Source organism: Crassostrea angulata, chromosome 6 (assembly GCF_025612915.1).
Source record: "Crassostrea angulata isolate pt1a10 chromosome 6, ASM2561291v2, whole genome shotgun sequence".
Lineage (NCBI taxonomy): Eukaryota > Metazoa > Mollusca > Bivalvia > Ostreida > Ostreidae > Magallana > Magallana angulata.
In genome coordinates, this window is record NC_069116.1 from 28,062,864 (window position 1) to 28,088,247 (window position 25,384).

General features: G+C 34.3%; 1 protein-coding gene across 2 annotated transcripts in view; it reads right to left on the reverse strand.

Moving 5' to 3' along the window:
- Window positions 1-25,384, reverse strand: part of LOC128186653 (tetratricopeptide repeat protein 28-like) — a 53,524-nt gene that overhangs the window by 22,442 nt on the left and 5,698 nt on the right. Inside the window, exon 2 of one of the 2 annotated variants that reach the window (XM_052856490.1) lies at window positions 10,011-10,472. In XM_052856490.1, coding sequence (XP_052712450.1) covers window positions 10,011-10,472 — 462 coding nt within the window. Of the gene's footprint in view, window positions 1-7,767; window positions 7,948-10,010; window positions 10,473-25,384 lie in introns of those variants that run through there. The other variant, XM_052856492.1, reaches the window with a different exon arrangement.

Here is a 25,384-nt window from a genome sequence, read left to right on the forward strand (position 1 = left end):
TATTTATGGTAAAAGGCACATTCTATTTCAAGAACTGAAGTCTTCTTTCCCGTCCATACACACAATTCCTTGGACAATTATTTGATAAGATATTCCATTCAATTTTACTATCATTCGGGGACCTGATAAGGCAATGCATGCACAAATGGGTTTCTCTCATATTATGATCTAAAATTTCATCCAACAAATTTAAATATTCAGCCAGAAATATCATACAATATTAATAACAAAATTGTCTAATTGTGATCCACACACTTCAAACACGGTGGAATATCTTCTCACTGATCACAACTGTAATACAAAAATTGCCTTACAAGGACGGGAGCATGCAGTTATCTTTAATGTTTCATTACAATAATACTTTATAACATTGCAAAATTCATAATGGGGCCCTTAGGACAGAGTGTACAATGGAGCAATTACCTGGCTGCAAGATTATGAAGAATTATGAATATCACTGAGAAGCGACAAAATGCTTTGAAGACTTTAACACCCAATTACCACCTATCACTATTTGTAATCTTCAATTCCTATCAATTTCTTTCTGTAAAATGATTCCTAAAGCTATAAATCACAACTGACAGGAAATTCAATAAGAACTTACAAAATAGACTTTGAAAAAATACATAGTTCTTGCTATATACCCAGGGCAAATTGTTGGACTGTCCAATTGTACATTAATGACAAACTCGGATTTCTGATACAATCACCAAATAGCGTGGATCAAAGGCCTGCCCTTGGATGCCTTTCCTAGGTCACTAATTTTAATGGCTTTTATATTAATACAGTTTTCATTAACCTTACAGGGGCATCACAGCATGGTTATCTATAGTCAGATATACCCCTGACAGTGTTGTGAAATTCTACAAATACTGGTGGTCGAGATCAATATTGGAGATATGTTTTGTGGTCTATGGCAAACACATAATTATTTCTTGTATTCCAAATTGAACCCCCGCCTATTCATTCTCTTATTTATTATTAAGTTCCATCATTCAATCATTGCATAACTTCTTAATATACAAAAAGTAAAGTCTCAATTTTTATTGCTGATATCAAAAAAAAAAAAAAAATTGTGAAAATTTCATATCGGTGCATGAACTTAACCTCAGCGAAGATTGAGACGGCCAAAGGTACATTGCAATTAAGTGGGAAAGTGCTATTGCCCTGCACAAGCCAGCTTACTGAGTAAATATTAAGTCCTTGCCTAAGTCATACATCAAAGGTGTTATTAAAAATCTTGCATTCAAAAATATAACACAAAAGTGTTAAGAGAGTTGGGATGGTTGTTTTTGAATTCAGGATTCTGCTAAACCAGATAAATTCCTTAAAAGTTATGATTTTTAAAAGTCAAAGAAATATTCCTTAAATATACACAATTTCTAATTCATTAAAATGTTGTTATTATTTTTCTTCTAGCTTGGTTTTGATGGGGAGCTACTTCAGTGCATGGTTACAAAGACTCCGAGAAATTGCTTTTTCGCTTATGAAGGGCGTGATTCAACTCTCAAAATTTGCTTTCACACATCAATGTGACGGTTAATTCTAAGTTCTACGTTATGTTTATTAGTGACTCCTTTCACCCAAGTCAGGGAAAAAAAAAAATATGCACACACTGACCTCTCCCAGCCTATAGACAAAAATTGAATGATGATCATTTGGAGAGATTGAAATTAAATGAAAACTTTTTTTGTTGACACAAAAGCCAGACATTGTAGGCCACATACATTGTGGAATTATTCAGGGATACCATTATCAAAGATAGCATACCAAAGTATATGGTAGCTCCACCAAAGAAAAAAAAAGCCTCAGATTTAATAGGCTTTCAAAACTATTTACAACAATTGAGGGCAAATTCTTACCACTATCCCCTAGATTTCTGATTATTTAGAAAGTACCTTTATTACTAGAGGACAGGATTCAAAGCCATAGGTTTGATCAATAAATTGGCACATCGTCATTTTTTAAATTTGGTCTTATTAAGCTTTAACAATTTTTTCATGGTATTACATTTTCATGAGTAATTTGCACACGAATATTACATGCAGATTTCCTAATATATATTTTTTTTAATATAATAATTGGTCACTAAGAGAGACTTGGTACCACACTGATACAGATGAAACTTTAACAGAACTAAGAAACAATTTGAATCATTGTATCATTATACACACTTGGTATCTCCCTACTTGCATGCAAGCATTGATACAAGAATGCAACACGAGACAAAACGGCACTGAAGTAAGTTATGCTCAACAATGAGATTATACTTCTTATTTCAAAATCATGCAAACAATTTTCATGCCACAAAAAATTAAATAAGAGGAGCATCAAGTTAACCTCAAGTCTCACTGTATCACTGTTCATGTTACATTTCATGAGATCAAAATGTTCAGACACCATTTTTGCAGGTCAAATAATTTTTTTTTGTAGAATTCATACAAACTATTTTGGTAATCTAGACAGCATTTTGTTGCCCCATTTTACTATTCTGATTTCAAAGCATTATATCCTGAAACTTAAATTGTATTTAAACCAAGAATGCACGAATACTTAGCTACTAGAGCAAATAAAACTGAAGGGTGTTAATAGAACAAGCTACTTATACATGCAAATAACTGGATTGTAAGCATTTGATATCTTAACTAGAGTTGTTTTTGACCAACTTGATCATGTTTCAGTGCTTCAAATCTTGCATGTTCTTGTTACTGAATTTGATAAAATATAAAATCAAGAATGCAGAATTTCGATCATAGTTTTGCATTACAGTTCACATCTGTTGGAAAAATAAAAGCACGATTTAAAAACTTGTCGTTTATGCGTCTTGCCATTCTATGTTGATATTAATTCCTTGCTTTTAATAAGGAAATCTACAGCATATAATGCAGGAACATTGACTTGTTAAGTTCCTTATGTTTTACTTTTCTGGCACTTCTTGTACATAATTTGTTTCATCCCTCAGAAGTTGAGCCATATTTTCGAACCATTTCCAACAAATGATTCATACATTTAAAATGTATACCGACAGATTTAAATAGTTCTCAATTTTGTTTTTTAAATCTCAAATTCAAAAGCCTTGTTAACTGTAATTAGGATATGGTTCAAAACACTGTCTTGCATGCCAACAATCTACCGGTACTTTATTGGTCAGACATTTCCAACATAACAAAACTAAAAGAATGCAATGGCTTTAAAACTTCAAAAGAAACAAAAATCAGAATAGGGTTAATTGTTTCTTTAACAGATTTTTGCAAAAAAAAAAGCATTTGTTGCCCACTGGTAAGAAGACATGACAAGCACATTTTTATCACAATCAAATCTTCGTCATTTACCACCAAATAAAAATAATTACTTCCCTTAGATCATACACATGGGAGACTCCGGTAGTCTAATTGTAGAAGAGGGACAATTGCTCTCCAACATGTGAGGAAATATTTTCAGGTTTCTTTGAAAATGATTCACTTATCAAAAAACATTTAGACAGTGACAGGCTAACCTCTCTCTCTCTCTCTCCCTCTCCCATAACATTGGCATAAACTAGAAGTCTAAGCTTCTATTGATATAGGAATAATGTATACAACTAAATATATAATTTATACTAATGGAAAAATATCCTGATTTACAACATCAAATCCCAAATAGAAAAGGATGTTCGATTAAATAATATCACACCTTCATATAATAAATCTCATTTTATGTTTTAAAAAAAATATTTAAAGTGTTTTTTGAGTTTTGGTTATTTTTTTTTTTGTTTTTTTACATTTTTAAGAACTTCATGTACTTTTCTCTACAAAAGAAAAATTCCAGGTGTATCAAATTAAAGTTTCAAGGGGTCACACTCCCAAATAAAGCTGAAACACACTGCATTCTAAGAAAGATAACTCTGGGATTACAAGTCAAGTCAGTCAAGCTAACACAATGAATCAAGTCATTCTATACTAACACAATGAATCAAGCATCTTCATTTATCATATTTCCTTTCCATTATGTTTTTTCATTGATGGCAGGAAAAAGAAACCTCCCAGTACCTCTTCCTAAATTGCTACATGCAAACTTATTATAAAGGTGGTATGGGACACCTGCCGGTAATAATATTGTGAATAAAAGTATATTACCACAATATAATCAAAATACTTTCACCAGATTTGAATTTTCGAGTTATACAATATTTGACCAAAAAATAGATTTTAAAAATTTTCAAAAAGGTAAAAAAAAATATAAGTCCCGGCTGGAACTTGTGCATTAGTTACGGATTCAAAGTTACACTCTAACCCATTACACTATGCTGTTAGGTAACAATTTTACGAAAGAAAAAAAAATATTACACATGTTTTTATTGTTATAACCATGTAAGAATTTTGTTTTCATTGTATTTAAGAAAAGATATGCTTAAATTCCCCAAAAGACAATAATGAAAGTAAATTGTCATTCAATAAAAAAAATTAAAATAAATTCGGTTAATTTTAATACTCTGAAATAAAAAGAAACAGGTTAAAAAAGAAATTTTAAAAAGTTTTTAATTGAGAAACAAGAATGGAGACACTTCACAGTTAAGTGTTTCTTTAAAACTTGTGGAAAAAAATCCAAAAATAAATTTTAAATGAAAACGAACCAACCTACCAAAGAGAGTTGTTTTCTTGCATGTACACAGACAGGATGAAATGCACCAGAAGCCATTCAATTTAAAGAGAGTTTCTTCCAACCTCTCTCATCATATTGTGAACATATAGATGTATGTCCCTATTATAAGTCTGCGTACCCAATGAGTAACCCCCAAACTCTCTCCACCAAGTAACAGTCCATAGAGAGACTGATGTAACTGGTCAGTGTACATATTTGTACAGAGAATTCTGTGCTGTGGACACCCCTACAGTATTTATTAGCCCTGTCTACAGACATAATGGGCCGGGGAGCTAAGTAAACACAGCAACAAACTGTCACATTCAATTCCTACTTCCGCTCACAAACAAATCTCATTTTGTAGTGTTTTAATTCCATTACTGAAATTATTCCTGCATAAAATTGTTGCCATTCAGAACCTCTACCCCCCCCCCCCCCCCCCAAAACTTAAATAGCCTAACGATTAAATTAAGAGAAATTTTGAGTAAAAGGGAAATAAATCTTGTAATCTTGATCACAAACCATTCAATGGTACACATACATCCACAGAGCATAGATCCCTTTTGTATAAAAAGTGATTGATTACTTAAAACCTAGAAGGGGCCATGGTAAATTGCATTTTTAAAACACACCAACTGCACCCCAACACAGGTGTAAAAACTAGCAATCTAAGAGCGACGGCTCAAAATTCCGTTCTTTGTTCATGTAAAAATTGAACGGAATTTGAGCGCTGATAAGGGAGGATATATTGTCGAAAATGGTCCTTAAAATGATCAATAGAGACACGTCTTTTTCAATCAATTGTCAAAGCAAGATGGCCAAGCAGACGAAAAAAGTCTGCCAACTTGCTCCACACCACGTCACATTCTTCCTACAATGCAGGATGATCTTGCAATTCACCTGTGCATTACATAACCCCAGAATTAAATGCAAGGTAGCCTTGCATGATAACGAGAACTTTATTGATTGTCTGTAAGGCTGGAATAAATAAGTGCTTTGAAAAGAGAAATTAGAATATAAAAAACACCCAAACTTGCATTTTTTAAGGGAAATCTTTTGTAAGGAGCGTGATAATGTGTTGTATGAATTTTTCTGAAACACGTGAATAACCATAAAAATGCACAGGGTCTGCAGAGGTCTCTTTCTGAGGGCTAATAATTCTTTCCTTGAACTGGTTGAGCTGTTGTAAATTGTATGTGTAACTACAATGGTTAAACACTTGTTTAACACTTGTTTCCGAGTTGATCTTGGGGACTTTTTACATGTACCTGTGGCTTGTTAATGCAGTAAAACAAACATGTTTATGACAGATAGCCAATAAAAACACACCTAAACGAGAGAGAGAGAGAGAGAGAGAAAGAGATGGTCAATCAGTTGGTCAAAAAAGTTGTTCTTCCTTATTTGATAGTTCTGAATTCAATTACATCAATCAATGAAAATTTGTAAGTTAAACAAAGTTTGCCATGTTGAATAAGTTACTGACATAAAGTGGTAGGGACACCTCCATGTTGTGACATAATATTTATCAATATAAACAATAAAATCAAGTGTAATTTAATAAATATTTTCTTTCCCATAATTTGTCACCTAACAGCGAAGCGCATTGGGTTAGTCTCAGGGTTCACTACAAATCTGTAAACCACGAGTTTGAATCCTCCTGGGGATTTTAAAATTTTTACCTTTCCAAAAAATTTAAAATGTATTTTTTGGGGAAATATTGTAAAATTCAAAATTCTAAACCTGTGAAAATACTTAATTATAATGTACTTTAATCCACTTTATTAATGACATATGTCCCATTCCACCATAGGCATGAAGAACACTCCTTATAACGGTCAAAATTCATCAACTGACAGAGCTACGACAGCCAAGGTGAATTATGTCCCTGCCATGACGACCAATCTCTCTATACTCCAATAAACATACCTACTTTGGTATCAATTTATTCCTGACCTAATTAGTCCACAGGAAGCTAACACTTTCATGGAGATACTTTTTCTGGTATACAAGTTGTCATTACATGGGATGGGTAACATCTCAGGAAGGACCAACACACCCTAAGACCTACAGTTACACCTTTATACACCTTTAATTAATTGACAACCTTGGCCTTGTGACTGGCACCGAACAGAACAAACACAAGGTCCAGTACCAAGTGGTCCCAGAGCAAAAAAGAAACCCCTAAAAATAAATGACCAACTAGGTCTAAATGCATTAGGCATTACTATGTTACACAAGATGTTGTCCATAATGAGAACAATATGACATCAAAATAGGAGAAAAAAACCTAAAAAACCCCTGTACCTTTATAAGTAGAGCTGACAGAATTCTTGTATAAAAGGTATAAAAAGTAAAAAAACCCAGAGATCTCCGAGCTCTCCCAGTGAGTGGACACCACAGTGAAAGCTGTTACTTGAAACAGAAGACTGATTGCAGTATGTGAACACAGTGTAAACTTAGTACCATTTTGACATTGTTTGTTTACACAGTTTAATGAAACAAATTAGCATATTCAAATAGATATGAGAAATTTTTTATGACGTCAATGGCAATGGTTCTACGAACATGACAACATTTGTCATACTAAAATGTCATGGATTCAGTAGAGACCTGTGGTCAAATGGTCATACCTTTTTTCATGATAAAAATAAATGTCATACATTACTTCATGAACTTTTCAGAGCTTCATTTTTTGGGAATTCACTCGAAGCAGTCATTCAAAATGAGATGAGTATGAAATGAACATTTGAAGCAGGGTAAAATGTTCTCAAGCAGTTAAAGCTTGAGTAGTCTGCCCTGACTAAATCTACACTTCACAAACAACAGCATAAAACTAGAAAAATTACGTGATCTTACTTCATTATATCATATTTTCCATGTATATATGTCTAAATCATTGCGAATTACGAATAATCACATATCTGTCTAATCAATAACTATTAAGGACTGGACAAATAGAATTATAATTTTCTGACCCCAAACACTGATGTAAAATAAAACCAAGGAAGTTTATAAGGTTTCAAAAAATCATCTCAAAAAATTCAAAATGTTTAGAAGCTTTGTAGGTAACTTAACACTATTTGAACCAAAATTGGCTCAAAAGGTTCCTTGCACGCCGCATTACTTTCAGTTTCTCTGAGAACTTACTTGGAATGCCCCTGGCATGAGCCTGCAAAGGCCACAAAGTCATTCAGACCAATAAGGCCTCTGTTAGAACAGTAAGTCCGCCATTAGTGAATCAGTCCCACCAACCATTTCTTTGTCTGACGAGGAGGGGTTTTGGTCTAGACTTCACATAATGTAGCACTCTTGCAGTGACACATGTGCAAGGTTAACAGTATCTTATAAAATATCAACAGAGCGTAAAGAGAAAAAAAAAGTCCTCTTTTAAATAAACAGGGGCTCTATGGGCTCCAAATTCATTTACAACTCGCTTGCACGTTCTATTGAGCATTAAGTATGTGCTCAATTAACAGGATACCAATTGCTTTTAATATCCATATCTTATCCCTGAAATGACTGGAAGTTATAGCACAATAAGATATTTAATACAAAAATAATTTATATTCAAGATCAAACAAGATATGCAAATTCTAAAATAACTGTATGTATGAAGAGAGGGACCGGGTCTCTTCGTTCTTTCTCCTAAGGTCTTCCACACATACTCTTTTTACAGCCTGCACCAGGCAATACAATGCACAAAGAAATTTCTACTGCCATGCCTCTTTTAAGGAGCATATTTTCCATCTAGTCTGTTAACAGACTCAAGTGAATGTTGACAGACTCGTTGAAAAGTTTACAACTCGAGGTACACCAATTAACATTCTTTTTCTTTGGTTCACGTCACATCATATCACATCATAAAATTCAGAAACATAGAAAAATCTCTTACAATATATGACCTTTCGTTATATCTTATTCTTCACCATCACGCAAACACCACCCCATCTGTTAACTAATTTCTATCCATAAACCATCTATGAGCAAATATTTTTTTTTTATCAATACACTCATTTTGTTTATGACTTTTTTATTATAATTTGATGTTTCTTTAATGATGTACATTACCCCGGTGAACCGAGATTTGATGATAAACCAAAGGATTTGAGCTTTACTTTACCGATTTCAGCATAAATCTGTTAAAGGAAAGCTTGAAAATATCTTGCTGTAACAGAAGAACTGCTTTACAGTCATCAGAGTGGTTCTTTCCTGTATCATATGTCGTATTTTGTATTTCGGGTGCAACTTAACCAGTATCTATTACCGTAAGAACTTATCAAGAACATGACAATAAGCATTCATTTAATGGTTATAGTTCTGTATTTCGCAAAAACCTCCACGTTTTCTCATTAAAAAATTCATATAAGGGTGGATGGAGGATTAGCACCTTTGCAAATCCATACACTAAATGTTCATTTTGTGTTAAAACTGCATTGAAATGACAAGACATTTGTAGTTGGTAGTTTGTCAAGAATTAAGTTTTATGCGGCTTTTTAAATCAGGTCCAATCGATCGCAGAACAAAAATGTAGGAATCTGACACCAATAGTCCCAATTCTCTGGGTCTATCCATCTACATATCACTAAGCCTGATGCATATCTGAGGGAATTGTGGGAAGACAGATAACCATCTGAATTGTGGGTAATACTGAATGAACCTGAATGAAAAAATAATCCTCTCAGAGAAAAGATTCGCATCCAACAAAGGTATTCTAAAACAAACATTATGCATGGGGCATTAATTTTAGATCCGACACTCTTTTGTTCCTGCTAAAACCTTACAACAATAATTGGATCTATTGACATGCAGACCTTTTCTGAATGACTGTGACAGGGAACTGCTGAACTTATCCACTATAAGATCAAAATAATATGCCTAAAATGTAACTGTAATCCTACCATATAAAGTAACACCGCTATATTCAATTAAACACCAGTTGATGCATCATCTCCTACATTAAATCATATATAGTGCACTGCTATGTTTACTGCAGAAAACAATCACCTGTCTTCTTTTAAAGGCTAATTTTTCAAAGTCACCTTGAAATTTTTGAATAAAGGTTTCATCTCTGTTGAAAAATGATATAATTATGCAAATGACTGGCAAAGGTGCAGTCGGCTTATATGATAATAAATGCTGTAAATTATGGTCTTTTTTCTTTCCATCTTAAATCCCCTACACCTCATGAAACTTTATACCTCTGTCTGCAATGGGAGCCTGCATGCATTTGCCACCCATTGGATATTACTTATGGCAAAAGGTGACTTCTCTCTTGTCAAAACAGCTCATTTCAAACACTTAACATGGAATTATATTACATTTGCCATACAAAATAGTTTTGATAAATGTATGTTTTTTTCTGTAGAATACTATTGCAGACATATGCATACCTTTGCCCACTTCGGGTTGAGCTGTTTGGCCTGTTTGGCATCTTCTAGACTCTTGTGAAACTGCCTCAGTTTGCAGTATGCTGCTGACCTGTTTGTAAACAGAATATGGTTGGAAGGATCGAGTTGGATAGCTTCTGTGTACAGTTGGACAGCTCTCCGGAAATCTCCACTGTTCACAGCTTCAGAGCTTTCTCGGATCTTTTGCAGATATAAGGTTTGGTTGGCACCACGAGGTCCACAAGAGGACTGGCTGTCTGAGGTAGAGGATGAGGGTTGTCTTGTGCTTACTGCAGCATGATTGGTGTAATCTGTGGGGTGGCGATTGGCTTGGTGAGAGATTGGAGATGGTGGTGTTCTTGGGGAGGGTGGTTCTCTAGACCTCGGTGATGGTGGTCCCCTTATGGCATGTGAGCGATGGAAAGGTTGTGATGAAGAGCCCTGAGCCTGTGTGTCATCACCAGACTGTAAAATAACAAAGAAGCAGTCAGTTAGTTAACCTCTCATTATAAAACCCCTTATTCTAAAGGTTTAAGGTCCCTTTTAATGACAAACAATTGTGAATGTCAAAACAGCTTCTATTTGAAGACTCTTTGATGTAGATAATACTGGAGGGGTTAGGCCAGATAAATCTTTCATTAAAAATACATGTGATGAAAAGTCAAAGAAGGAGCAAGATAAAATAATCAAGATGTAAAAAATCATGATTTAACTGTCAATACCCACACATTCTTCCCAAGATCTGAATATGTAGTGTGCATTAAACTATAAATCATTGGAATAATTTTGTCCTTAAAAAGCCCAAAACACCTGGACTTGATTATGTATACATGTATATGTATAAACCATTTCCTTTGGATATAAAAGAAGCACAAAGTGCTTGGTAATACTGATATGGAGGTTCGGACCATCGTCAGATTGGGACAGACCTGTATTTGATGTGACATTAATGGGTCATACAGTCAATCACTCACAAACACATCTTTGGTCACATGAGGTTCACAATCAAGAAGAACCGACCTCCAATTTCTTACTTGTCTTTGCCTGGCTTCAGAAATTTGTTCACCTATTTAACCATAAGATTATTTAGAGAATGGGGTATCTTTCTCTAATTTCAGGAATATCCCTAATCTTTGGAGAATCTAACTTCTTGGGATTTATTGTTAACCAAAAAAAACTTCCATCATCAATGCTTAATTTGTATATCTATGATTAATTGCTATCTGCAACAAATCCTTTCCTAATAAGATTTGTAGTCAGGCAGCTAACCTTGCATTATAACCAAAACTTTTGCAGCACAACCCACGTTGTCTTAAAATGCTGTAGTTTGGGACAGGAAAGGTGTCTTGTTTCTGTTAATGGCCAGAATTCCTTTTCAGAAGAAATATTTACACATAAAGCCAAATCCTTGCACCAGTCATCCTTACATTGCCATAATTTTCAGTTCATTTACTGAGGGTAGACAAATTCAATGAGCAGTTATCTACAAGTTATCTGTTCTATCGAGCAACATGTCCCACATCTAATCTGAAATGATTTAATAGCCAGTTACTTAAGTGAATTTTGAACATCTTCAAAAGCCATAGACTGTAATGCATCGATACCACCATTAAGTAAACGACAATTATACCAGGAATGTTACGCACCAGATGACTTGAAATGACTGAACCAGCTTAATCAATATTTTTACGGCAAGAAGACTTTTCTCCCCTCCAACACAAGAAAATCTTTGTTTGCATTGGGTGACGAGCTTCAAGGTACTTGCACTGCTTTAAGAGGACACAGTTAATGGCTGCATGCACACAACTACAAGTCATGGCTCTTTCAATCGTTTCCTTATGAACACCTTTATTTACATGTACAAGTTTCTTCTTTGATTTCGATAGTAGTACCAGTAACCACTGCAACACACTGAAACTTACTATGCATGGTGTGAAACTAAATGGTAATGAACAATATAGAAGTTTCTATTCAATTTTGCTATCAAATAATTTATAAGAAAACACATTCAAAAGAAGGAACATTAGATTTTTCATAACAATATAGTTTCAGAGAATGGGGGACTCAAGCTTTGCATTGACTTTTTGTCTACATATAGTTCTGCAGATATGAAGCCACAATATTTGAACATTCTTTTTGTCTTACAAAGGCTCAGAATATATTATAAATGTCCGTATAACAATAAATACCAGCATGATGACATGCAATTTTTCATGCATTTTTTACATACCTGGTGTCATATAATATTTTGATACCCCAATATTGAACTCAGGTTCAAAATATTCTGCAATATTCTGAACCCAGGTTCAATATTTTGCGAAGAAATATTTAACCCCCCCCCCCCCCATAAAATATTGAACAGGGGTTAAAAATATTATGGCCACAAAATATTGAACCCAATTCTGTTTTTCCATTTCCCATTGGAAAAGGGATTTGAATTATTATGACTGTAAATTGAACTTCCGAATCGCTCTTATTTTCCATTCCAATTGGAAAGGTGGTTTAAAATATTATGTCCGTGAAATATTTTGAATCACCTCCCCATGCAATGGGAAGGGAAAATAGGAGGGGGGTTCAATATATTATCGCCATATATATAATATTTTGAATTCCCTCTCCAACTGGAATTGGAAATGGGAGGGGATTTCAATAAATTGCTGCCATAATATTTCAAACCCCCCTTTACAAAGGGAAATGGAAATAAAGGGGGGGGGGTTCAATATTTTGCAGTTATTACATTTTAAACCCCCTTTCCAGTGGGAATTGAAAATAGGTGGGGGTTTCAACATATTGCAGCCATAATATATTATATCCCATTTTAGGGGGGAGGGGGTAAATATTTTGCAGCAATAATTTGAAGTTGGGTTCAATATTTTGCAGGGTTCAAAATATTATTAATATGACACGACCGGCATATCAATTTTTTCAGGTGTTACCAGATTGAACACTATCACATTAACCCAACCATTGCAATACACAGAATTAATGCAATGTTATTTCCCCTTTTGCAAAAAGTTGCAATTGCCAGTGCGGAGATAACAATGACTTATGATGTAAATTATTGATGTGTGATTTGTAAAAAATTGGTAAAAATGTCTGATGATGATATAATGAAAGTATTTATATCTCATAAATCTCAAAATCAAATTTCTGAAGATTTTCAGAATCTGCAAAATTGTGGTTGCATTCTGGTAATTTAATACATAGTGAACAAAATAAAAATAAGTTTAATACAGAACATCAAAATTTTATTTATGCAATGGCAGAAAAATCCATCGGTATATTGCAGGATTTACATTCTTTGTAAGAAATAAGTAATTATATATTTGAGATTGCATGTTCAATAGATTCATAATAAAATGTCTACCGGTATATGAATGGGAGGGATATCAGATCTTATAATTGCATGCTAATCTTTGTAAGCGATAAAGTACAGGGCAAACATCTACAGCTATGACGAACATGTAATAGGTAGCAGACAATGTCAAAGTTATTAACAGTCTGAGCTGCAGTGATTGAAATATGCAACAAGAAATTAATGAACTTTTCTTACAAAATGTTTCGCAGCCTTTTTGCTAGAGACGGCTAGGTCCTTTATGTGTTCAAAATAATTAAGCTCGACATTCATGTTTGAGGAATTTCTAAAGGTTGATCTTGGTGAATGTATTGGAATTTCTCCCCCATTCATAGGTTTTACCTTTTAAAAAAGAATTTTTTTTTTTAACAAAAGCAGTGTAACATAATGTAACAAGTCGTAGCGAGATAATGAAATATGTTTCTTGTTTCGAGGGGAGATAATTGGCCATCTAATCTATTATCCACAGAAAACATGCAGAACCTCTCTTTGTATCTTCTCAAAAGCAGTGTCAATCTTGTTGTGCCATTTGAAAACGAAAATGGATTCTCAGAGCGGTATAAATCTACTCATACAGATAGGGATTCCTCGAGTGTCATTAGATGGTCACCGTGTAGGCTCCCCTGCGGAGGGAAAAGGCCTGCATTTACATTACTTTGCATACAACCAATAATTAGACCTACTGTGAGAAACCATAGCTAATTGTCATTTTCACAGAACCTTTCTGTAAAAATTATACTGACACTTTCAACAATTTTCTGCATATACATGTAACTTCAATTTCTTTGCATGTTCTGTATGTATACAAATGTTTCTAACGTTTTATATCATTGGTAACTTAAAAGTTGATTTGATTGGTTGATTGACTGCTTGGTTAATTGGTTTGTAACCAATATAAAGTAAAACAACAACACCTTTTTCAACTCTGAATAACTAAAGTACATGTATACCATAAATAATATGGAACAATGGACTTTAATCTCATATATTTTGTATGAAAGATATAATAATTAGTACAAAGACAAAAGTTGTTTTTTTTAAATTGATATTGGATATGATGATTTACTTTTAGTATAACTGAAATATTTTCTCTCTGCTGGTTTTTTTTTATTCATGGACCTGTTGTCTGATCGTCTATCATACCCATGCAGTCCTGCATTTCTAGATGACAGTCTAGTTTACAAACTCATGTCAATAACAAAATCTGAAACAATATCTACTGCATATGCAGACAAACGTTATTCCAGTCTTCTTTAGCCTGAAGACAGACCAAGTGATATAAGATATGGATCTCCGTCAACCATATAATATCCCATAGCCTATTCCACAGCATCAGCCCTCTCTCACACAAACAACATTACACCCTTCTCCATACAAAACCCTCTCTCAACAGCCAGCAACCTGATTCTACGTGATTGTTCTCCGAGGCAAAACTACAAATTCCAACAAACTCTCTGTAGGTATCGAGTGGCTTTTACATGACAAAATGAGATGATACTCGATATTGTTTGGTATGACAGTTTTCAAATTATTCAATATCTCCATTAAACTTGATCATCCATCATTCTTTTGGGCCTTGAGTATTATAAACTCAAATTCTTCAAAGGGTATCTTTGTTTATTTAAGATTTAATTTTAATGTAAGCAACATTTTATTTTATATTATTTTTTTTAATGTAATAATATTAAAATATTTGCATTTTTAGAGGGATCGAAAGACAAACAAGAGGCCCATGGGCCACATCGCTCACCTGAGGAACAATAGGTATGATAAAATCAGCTTAATGGAGTCATAATACAAACTATCTGGACAATGTACAATAATACATGTAGATCCTGTATAAATAAAATCCATTTTCCCCTGGATATTCTTATGTTTATAATCATTAGTCCCTTTTCTAACAAGATGATTTTATAGTCATATCATATGTTGAGTATTGCAGTTCTCAAAATGATCCTTAACAATAGTTTATATATTAGATATAAACGTACATCAAACTCTGAACCTTCTCGGGAGGCCAAAGAATTGTCCTGGGGCCAAATTCTTAATAATTATAAAGAAACATCTGCCTGATTAGTTTCTGAGAAGATTTTTAAAGATTTACCCTATATATTCCTTTGTTAAACTTTGACCCCCCATTGTGGCCCCACCCTACCCCTGGGGATCATGATTTTCACAACTATGAATCTACACTACCTGAGGATGCTTTCACACAAGTTTCAGCTTTCCTGGCTGATTAGTTTCTGAGAAGAAGATTTTAAAAGATTTACACTGTTTATTCCTATGTAAAACATCGACCTCCCATTGTGGCCCAAACCTACCCCCAGGGTTATGATTTTCACAAATTTGAATCTACACTACCTGAGGATGCTTCCACACAAGTTTCAGCTTTCCTGGCTAATTAATTTCTGAGAAGAAGATTTTTAAAGATTTACTCTATATAATCATATGTTAAACTTCGACCCCCCATTGTGGCCCCATTCTACCCCCAGGGGTTATTATTTTCACAACTGTGAATCAACACTACCTGAGGATGCTTCCGAAGAAGATTCAGCATTGCCGGCAGATTAGTTTCTGAGAAGAAGATTTTTAAAGATTTACTCTATATATTCCTATGTTTAACTTCGATCCCCCATTGTGGCCCCATCCTACCCCCGGGGGTCATGATTTTCACAACTTTGAATTTACACTACCTGAGGATGCATCCACAAAAGTGTCAGCTTTCCTGGCTGATTAGTTTCTGAGAAGAAGATTTTTAAAGATTTACTCTATATATTCCTATTTTAAACTTTGATCCCCCATTGTGGCCCCACCCTATCCCTGGGGGTCATGATTTTCACAACTATGAATCTACACTACCTGAGGATGCCAGCTTTCCTGGCTGATTAGTTTCTGAGAAGAAGATTTTTAAAGATTTACTCTATATATTCCTATATTAAACTTCGATCCCCCATTGTGGTCCCACCGTACCCCGAGGGTCATGATTTTCACAACTTTGAATCTACACTACCTGAGGATACTTCCACACAGGTGTCAGCTTTCCTGGCCGATTAGTTTCTGAGAAGAAGATTTTTAAAGATTTATTCTATATATTCCTATGTAAAACTTCGATCCTTCATTGTGGCCCCACCCTACCTCCGGAGATCATGATTTTCACAAATTTTTATCTACATTACCTGATGATGCTTTCACACAAGTTTCAGCTTTCCTGGCTGATTAGTTTCTGAGGAGAAGATTTTTAAAGATTTACTCTATATATTCATTTGTTAAACTTCGACCCCCCATTGTGGCCCCACCCTCAGGTGAGCTAAAAAGGTTAAGGTTACAATACAATAAGTTGTTAAAGTTGGTTTCTGGAAGAACAGGCTTTGTAAATTTTCTTAATAAATATTGACAAATTTTTTAATTTTTTAAGCTTTAGTTTTTAAGATCTGTGTACAAACATAGAATTGTGAGCAAATCTCTGTATCTTGCTTATAATTCGAAGCTTAACACTCAAATATGGTTAGTAAATAGAAATTGTAAACAATTAAACACAAGAAACATGCACTACATGTATAACAAATAAAGAACACAATTTATTTTTTCGAAATGAATCATATATATACATGTATATACCTACATATTTCCGTCAGCGATATCAAACTCTATTTAAACTGAATAAACTCGAGAAAATGCCGAGCATCTCAACAAAACCTATTGCATTAATCTACATGTACCATTACGCAAAAGATAATGCCGAATTACCGATAGAATGAATTGTATTTCAGTACCCCTACATTTTGCTTAATTTGCGCAGGTAAACAGTTAACTGTTTGATTTACCGAAGTCTCTGTTTGATTTGATACGTAAAAATCACGAAATACAGACGATAGTTTCCAGGTTACAAAGCATAATGAGAACGAAACGAAAATCAGAACAAGCTAACACCATCGTCATGTGTGAAAACTATCAACGCATTGGAATATTTAGCCTCAATTTACTTCACAAAATCGGCACCAATATATTTTGTATGTTTCAAAATTTCCCTTCATACGCGAACTGTTGCACAACAAGCAAATTCATCATAGTCAGAAAGACCTTTTTCGTATAATGTCATGGCTGCTTTAAACAAAGAACCTCGTTTTAGAAGTATGGAATCATTTTACCGTATGCCGAACCCGAAGCTATTTAACTGATTGAAACACGCCTTTCCTTTATTATTATTTTCGTAATAACTCAGATTTGAAACAGAATTACCACTTAATTTTTGCAATTTATATTTTCCTTCCCATAAGGATAATTTATGCTAAACTAGGTTGAATTTGCCTCGGTAGTTCTTGAGAAGAAGATTTTTAAAAATGCACCCCCCTTTTTCTACAGTTTCAAGGTTTTCTCCGCTTTGAATACAGATCAAACTTTTATTTCTGCAATTTATATTCGCCCTCCCATAAGGATGCTTTGTGCCAAATTTGGTTGAAATTGGATAAGCGGTTTTAGAGAAGAAGTTCAAAATGTAAAAAGTTTACAGACGGACAGACGGACGGACGGACAGACGGACAGACGGACGGACAGACGGACGACGGACAAAATGTGATCAGAATAGCTCACTTGAGCTTTCAGCTCAGGTGAGCTAAAAAACCCCACCAAAAAGCTTAAGGCAGTCAAAGTAACAATTTTTGTGTACCAAAACTTCACACTCTTTGCTACTGAATACTTTGAACTGTTTTATCAATCTTCTTTTAATGTCATCTTCCAAACAAACATTTAATCTCAAGGCACAAAATTGCCGTTCTCATATACTCAAGCTTTATCCCTGGTCTCTGAACAATCTCCCAACATGCAGATATACAATTGAGTCCTCCCAACAAAATTCACTGGAGCCAGGATGACTGCATTAAAGAAAAGAGAGACCTTTTACATTAGTTAATTCTCACTCCTTTTAACTGCTTTATTCTGACCTAATGGCCTTTCAATTTTACATTACTCTCCCATCTCCTTCAGAATTTCTTTTGCCTTCCATAAAGCCCAGACAATATTCTTTGACAGCCATCATTTTGAATGAATTAGGCACCCTTTTGATATATTCTTAATTCCTAATATTGTCAATCTCTAGCAGTTGTGCTCCTAATTATGTGATCATGCAGTAATTTATTATGTTGAAGGACAATTTATCATGAATTAAGTAAACCTTATACTTAAATCAACAATCTCTTCAAAACTTTGTTTCTAAATCAATTTTGTACAGTGTAAGGTACATATACATGTACTTGTCTTCTTTTGTAGAAATCATAAAGAGTACAAAACTAATCATTGGGGTTAGCTAATGTGGACCTGAATTGCTGGTGCCCTCCAGGCAATGACGATAACCGTATTGTTTCTGCATGGTGATGCATTTACACTTTTTCATCAATGATGCTTGATGTACCAAGGGTACCAGACTCAGAACACTGCATAAAATCCTATGTGATTCTGTTCTAAAGATGGGGGCCCGGTGATGGAGGTTGAAAAGATCTGTTATTTATTTTGCACTAACCATTGTTAATAAGGTTTGTTGGGATTTAAACAAACTCCATCAATGAGTTCACCATCTTTTATGCAAGAATTGTTAACTTTTCCCTCCCTTCAAGATGTCCTGAATGCTCTAAGTTTTAACAATGTGGCATCTTCCAGATCCTCGGGCATCATGACAAAGAAATTAAGCACTTCAATTATAATATCATCATTTGATAATTTCACCCCATTTTGCAATAAAACCCCCTTTATAAAAATATCCTTGTTCAAACAAAACTTGGAACAAATTTATTTGCAGTATTAAAGTGCACCGCAGGAGTAGAGGATATTAAATTTCTGGCTGAAGAACAAGCAAGTTCAGAAAGAAGGATACCACCAATGCAGTGTACAAAAAGGGGGGGGGGAGACATTAGGCAACCCAAAAAACTTGTGGGAAAATAGCATGGAGACCCCATTTGTTGATAGTATTGTTCATGCTACAACAATGACAGAAGCTCCTGACCTGTTTAATACAGAACTGAGTAATGATCAATGGCCTCAACAGGGCAATTGATAAGTGTTTTCAACGCCAAGGGAAAAAATAAACCGTCCAGGTATCAATATAGCGACCCCAAATAAACCCCACACAATCAATACGGGTTCAATTATTCAAGCTATACACAGACACACAAAATCCCAAATTAAACATGTCCTGGGCAAACAAAAACAACCCTGTAGAAACATAAAAATTTCTCGTATTGCACATCATGCATTTTTATGACCAATACTGAGTTTTTTTTAGGACAAACCCGTTCTCTTTAATCCATAACAATTTTCCAGGTAAAACGAAAAAGACAGTTATGGCTACAAAGAGAGGGAAAATCAAAGAAAAGGAGTTATGCCGCGACTAAAATAAAATGAAACAGGCAGGTTCCAGAAAGTCTGTCGAGGGCAACAAATCACTGTTCCTGTGATAGATACACAAAACATTGCCAAAAAGTTGCTCTTTTGGACAAAGGCCCTGCTAAATGCATCATTGTTGAAACAATCGAAAGTACAATGCAGTAAAAGGAGATTTATTGTGGTACTTTTTTAAGAGGTTGACAATGTAAACACTTTTATGGCAATAAATGTCCCTCATATCACTTCATCCCTTCTTAATCTCTCAAATTTGATTTTAAGTTGTTTTGCAAAACAAATTTTTTCCTTTTTATTGCTGTTATTCATTTCCATCATATTTTGCATAGTTATTCTTGTAAATGAAGTACAACTTCCAAAATTTCAACAACTATGCAGAAATGAGTAGTTTAACATGTGGGTTTTTTTCTAACTTACTCATAAATTTTCTCATTATATTCATGAGTTGCAATCTCAATACCAGTGTATCCTTTCCTCTACATGAAAATAACCAGTACCAACAATTTTGTTGGTGTGAATTTAAATTTGTTTTAAAATGTGTTTATATCTAGTCTAGCTTTCCTAACACCTAATACAACACGCAACTAAGCTAGGTCCTAGCTCAATATTGAAAAAAAATATAAATAAAACTCCTTGTTACTGTACAGCATTTTACAAGAATCTAACTTTGCATCTTTTTTCCTTGTATGCTTATTTTTCTTAGATCCCCTACCTAAATTTTATTGCAAGAAAAACATATAACATCAGTTGACTAGTATAAATTACCAGTGGGCTGTCAAAAATCAAATTATATTGGACTATGGAAAATGTTCCAGCACATCCCAAGCCTTGTGGCATTGATTTTCTTTTTTAGTTTTGGGTTTGTTAATTAATGTCAAAGACTAACATCTTTCCCTTTTAAAGCCTTTGATGGTTAGGAATATAGTTGTTACCAATTTTAGCCTGAAGTTTGTCTGCCTTGGAGCCTAAAGAACTTAAATAACCTTGCACATTGAAGGAAGCAAAGGGAAGCTAATACATGTATGTAATATGTTAACATTCATTGCAAATAGCAATAGCTTACCGTATATAGAATAAGGTAACATGAACAATAGGTAAATCTATAAGTATTAAAAATCAATTGATTTTTATATGTTAACGCAGGTTCAAAGTGTTCTTCATTAAGGAAAATTTCCTGTGTGAATGTTTATACCTCAAAGCAGACTGTCGCAATATAGATTTGCGTCAATAGAAGGTTTGACTTGCAATGTGCATCCATCCGATCAGATGGAATAAATTTTCATGATCGATGTTATTAGCCTCCACAGTTCTTTTTTTAAGGCAACAATTACGTCTAAATCTGTTAAAATACACCCTAAAATTATTTGACAAACTTTATGAAAGCTCATAGACCTCCAGCATTAAAGTCAATTATCAACTTAAAATGCTCACCATTAAGGCTTATATTACCGTGCGATACTTGCACCCAAACAAAATTGTATCTTAACACACTCAGGTAGCTCAGGCTAAAAGAGCAGTCATCTACCGTTGGTTCTTTTCATTCAAACATTGCCAAAAGAAGGCAAAAAATAGATTCACAACTAAACGACATGTTGGTTTTCAATTATGAAAATTTTGCCTGTTCCCTCTAACCATTTGCACATCTACACTGTATCTGTTTTCTTGATAATATCTAAACAGAAAATCACAAAGTTTTCAGCATAGTTACATTGTTCTCTCTCTACTTTGCTGAAAACAATTAAAGCAAGTGTGGACATGAAATGGATGAAAAATTCATATTTTAAAAGTGCTCTTTAAATAAATGGGTTACTTTTTGGGGAGTTGATATCCTCAGGAATGTTTGACTAGAAGGGCCTGTGATCAGTGTCAACAAGACAGTGTGTCAATACCCAGCATTTGATAATTACAGTTATGGTTCAACCCAAGTCAACATTTTTGTACATAATTATTGGTGTGGGATTGCCATGTTTCTTAAGTCAAATCCTTGTGGCTGAGGTGCATACTGCCAAATTTAGGGATGACAATACCCCATACCAAAAGAATTCCATTATCTGGTCCATAATCTCTTCTAGTATATATTCCCAAAATGCCGTTTTGAAAACAATGAACCATTAAGTATTTTCCCTCTGGGCCTTGAGATATTCCAAGTACAAAAGAGAAATACTGTTTAAACATCTTCTTTATAGTTGTGTTGACATTTCTTCTCAGGATCGACATAATTTTCTATCTTCTTATCCACAGAGTGTAAAACTTTCTGGTGTCCACCATTCAGTTGGCATTGATCTGGGGGGTATTACCTTTAAAAATGTTTCGGATACTCGGTGAAGTTTCCTCTCCCTTTCTACACACTCTTTGACCGCCCCCTAATGCTTCCATGTGACTCATTCCATGCTTCCTGTCCCCTACAGAAACTCAAACCAAATTCACAGCAAAGCCTTGATTTTTTCAGCAATTCCAACAAACAACAATGACTAAAACTTGGTGGCCTGGTAATTGTTTAAGATTATGAGTTTTAATTCATGAACATATAATACTAGCACTCCCAACCACACCTTCTTCAGTCTAATAGTTACACCAGTACTGATTTTGTTTTTAATATCTGGTAGCTGGAGGAGCCATAGAGGATGGGGGGGGGGGGGGGGGTCACTGTATCAGGACCACAAACCATAAATTCATTTTTAAGGTGTTGCAAATAACAATTGCATGCATTAAGAACATAATTACAAAAAAATAAATGACTTTGAAAATATATGAATATAATGAAAAAGATGGAAATTAAATACAATAAAAGTCACTGCTGACTCCTTATAAGTGATATATCTTCATAGCAAAATCAAATATACACAAAAAATTACTAGATGCATTTGTCTGGGTTTTTTTTTTCAAGAACAGAGTACCAAAATGACTCTTAACTTTTGACTTTCTGAATGTGCCAGAGGTTTCTTTTACTGCAATCTGCACAGTTGTCAAAAAATCATGAATATTTTCCTTGTAGAGATGATCCCCATAAAATTTAATGCTAAGTTAAAGAGAATATAATTCTTTTGACAAAGTGTTTTCTAGCTTTCAGTGTCAAGAGACAAAAAATTTTGGCATTCAAATAAAATGTAATACTTTAATTACATCCAAGTTTTCTCATCTTTCATTATACAAAACATCTAGTGCAACTTTCAGCTTAAAAAATAGCCAAAGTGTATGAACATTAACAATGTGATATTTCAATTAAATTCAATAAAAAAAAAATTGAAATGATTGTCTTGGTACATGTATCTAATTCTTCTAAAGCATTGAAGTTTTTCAGTCAGTATCAAGTGTTCCTATCATGCAGATGCTGATGACCTAACTCACAGGGTCTCCTAGATGCTTTAGTATATATATAATACATATCATTCTATTGTGACCAAAACTAAGAATTCAAGTTCCTTTACATATTTTTGGATTTTGTTTTCTCCCGGCATTTTTATGAAGTTATAACACAGTTTAAGTGTTTTGAGTCCTCACTTGAGTTGTTGGTAATCTATGGGTCCGAGATGATTGCTCTCTCATGCTGTGGACATACCCAGGGTGTTGTAAGGTTGGAAGTGTCATTGAAGGGTTGTACAAACGTGTTAAGGAGCACACCAAGAGTGGACAACCACTGGTTGTAAATCAAAGGCATAAGCATGAGTGGAGCTCCACAGCATGCATAGAATATTGTATAGAACCCTTCACATCTTGAAGTGCGAGTATCAGCCAGATAGGGCTCAGGCGAGTTTCTCATGTGCATCAAGCCATGCAAAGCAAATAAAGGCCTGAACTGATAGGCCAGGAGACAGGTAATTTGAAAGAGGGATTTCAGAAGCAGTACAAGAATAAACTCACAACAGAGAAAGGGAATTTGTCAAAGGTTGTAAAGGGGAGGCGGGCTCCATCATAAGTGATATGTCAGTCAATCAGGTAAAAGCCCCACATCATAGTCTGCTTCTTTTGCTGGACATAATGGGTCTGGATGAGCTGTTGACTTCATCAGGAGGACACCTCATTGTAAATACGAGGATTGGATTTACTTAGATTACTGAATGATTTTGAATTATAAATTTCATATACATGAAGTACAATTTAGAAAAAGTCTTTGAGTCACTTAATATATCTACTAGGAGAAGTTAATTTGTGATTATAATGGTTCGCAATGCCCTTAAATTAGTACATAATCAGTCTCTCAATACATAAACTTACTAATAATTAGGTTAATAAGTTTAGTGAAAGTGTTTTCCAGTACATCAACTAGTGATTGTGAAGATAAACTCACTACTCATTGTACTATATGTATAAGACTGTATAGTTTCCGCAATTTACAGTTCAGTGTGTTAACCAGAAATTTACCCCATGCAAAGATAATGCACTATAGCAATAGTTACTGAAATCAAGCAACTTGCATACCAACTGTCAAAAATCATTCAAAAGTTTTTATTTTCCACGTGTATAGTTTATGAAAGAAAGTACAGAACATTTAACAGATATAAAGGCCATTGGATATGTTTCCTGAATTGTATTCAATGTGAAACTGCTGAGTTAATACCCAACTTTTTGGACAAATTGATGACACCTTTACAATTAAACACTGTGATCAGTGACTAGCTCCGATTTCAGAAAAAGATGCTGTTTTCACCCAATAATACCACTGATCAAAACTATACTCTCCATAGGGCAGAGTGAATCCCTTTTTATTGTCATTTTCAGCTTTCATACAAAGCATTGGGGATCAAAATCTCTTGAAAGCCTGTTATTTGATGACTTTGAAAAGCATTCATTTAAACAGATTTAATGTATGCGGAAATTCTGCTGCTCCTTCCGTCATAAATCACATTAAAAAACGACAACAGAATCACATCGACACAGTCCAGGTCCAACTTTAATTGCTGTATTCTCTGCCTCTGGTTTCAGCAAAATGTATCATATTAAACAAATGTGCTATAAAAAACACATTATAAAATACTAAGTAGATGAAAGCCTTGAGTTCCTTAACAGTATTTTTACACAAATTAAATCTTTTGATGGTCTTCTGAGGAGACCCGGGAATGATCAAGCAAATTTCATTCAGAGACCAAAATACCTTCCCCAATGGGTCTTCTCTAGAAACTGGCCATAAAAAGTATAAAATTTTAAACTGCAAACTAATAATTGGATTAGCGTGTCATGATAATCATCAGAGGTGTTCTTATGACTTTGTTAAATGAAAGAAATTGAAAATTTGCTTCGTCAACAGCCAATAGCTCCAATTAAAAGACCTCTGTTGCTTCATAAACTTGAAAGTTTTAAAGACTCCATGTCCTTCAATAGATTCTTGACTCAGAAAAGTTTATAAGCCAGCCACCTTGACATCCGTTTTTTGTCAATTTAAGTCTACGCAAATTAAAGAAACAGAAATAAACTTCCATTTTCGAGCATAAAATTTCTCAGAACCAACACATTGTATTGTGCAACACAGTAAAGGACAACTGGACCCAAAATTTTTATTATTATAAGTCAAATTACCAAATTTTTGACAAATGAAACTATAATGTTATGCAGTTGACTATATTTAGTGTTTATTAGTATATATTTATACAATATCATACTTTTTAAAATACACAATGAATTTGATGAAGTTGAT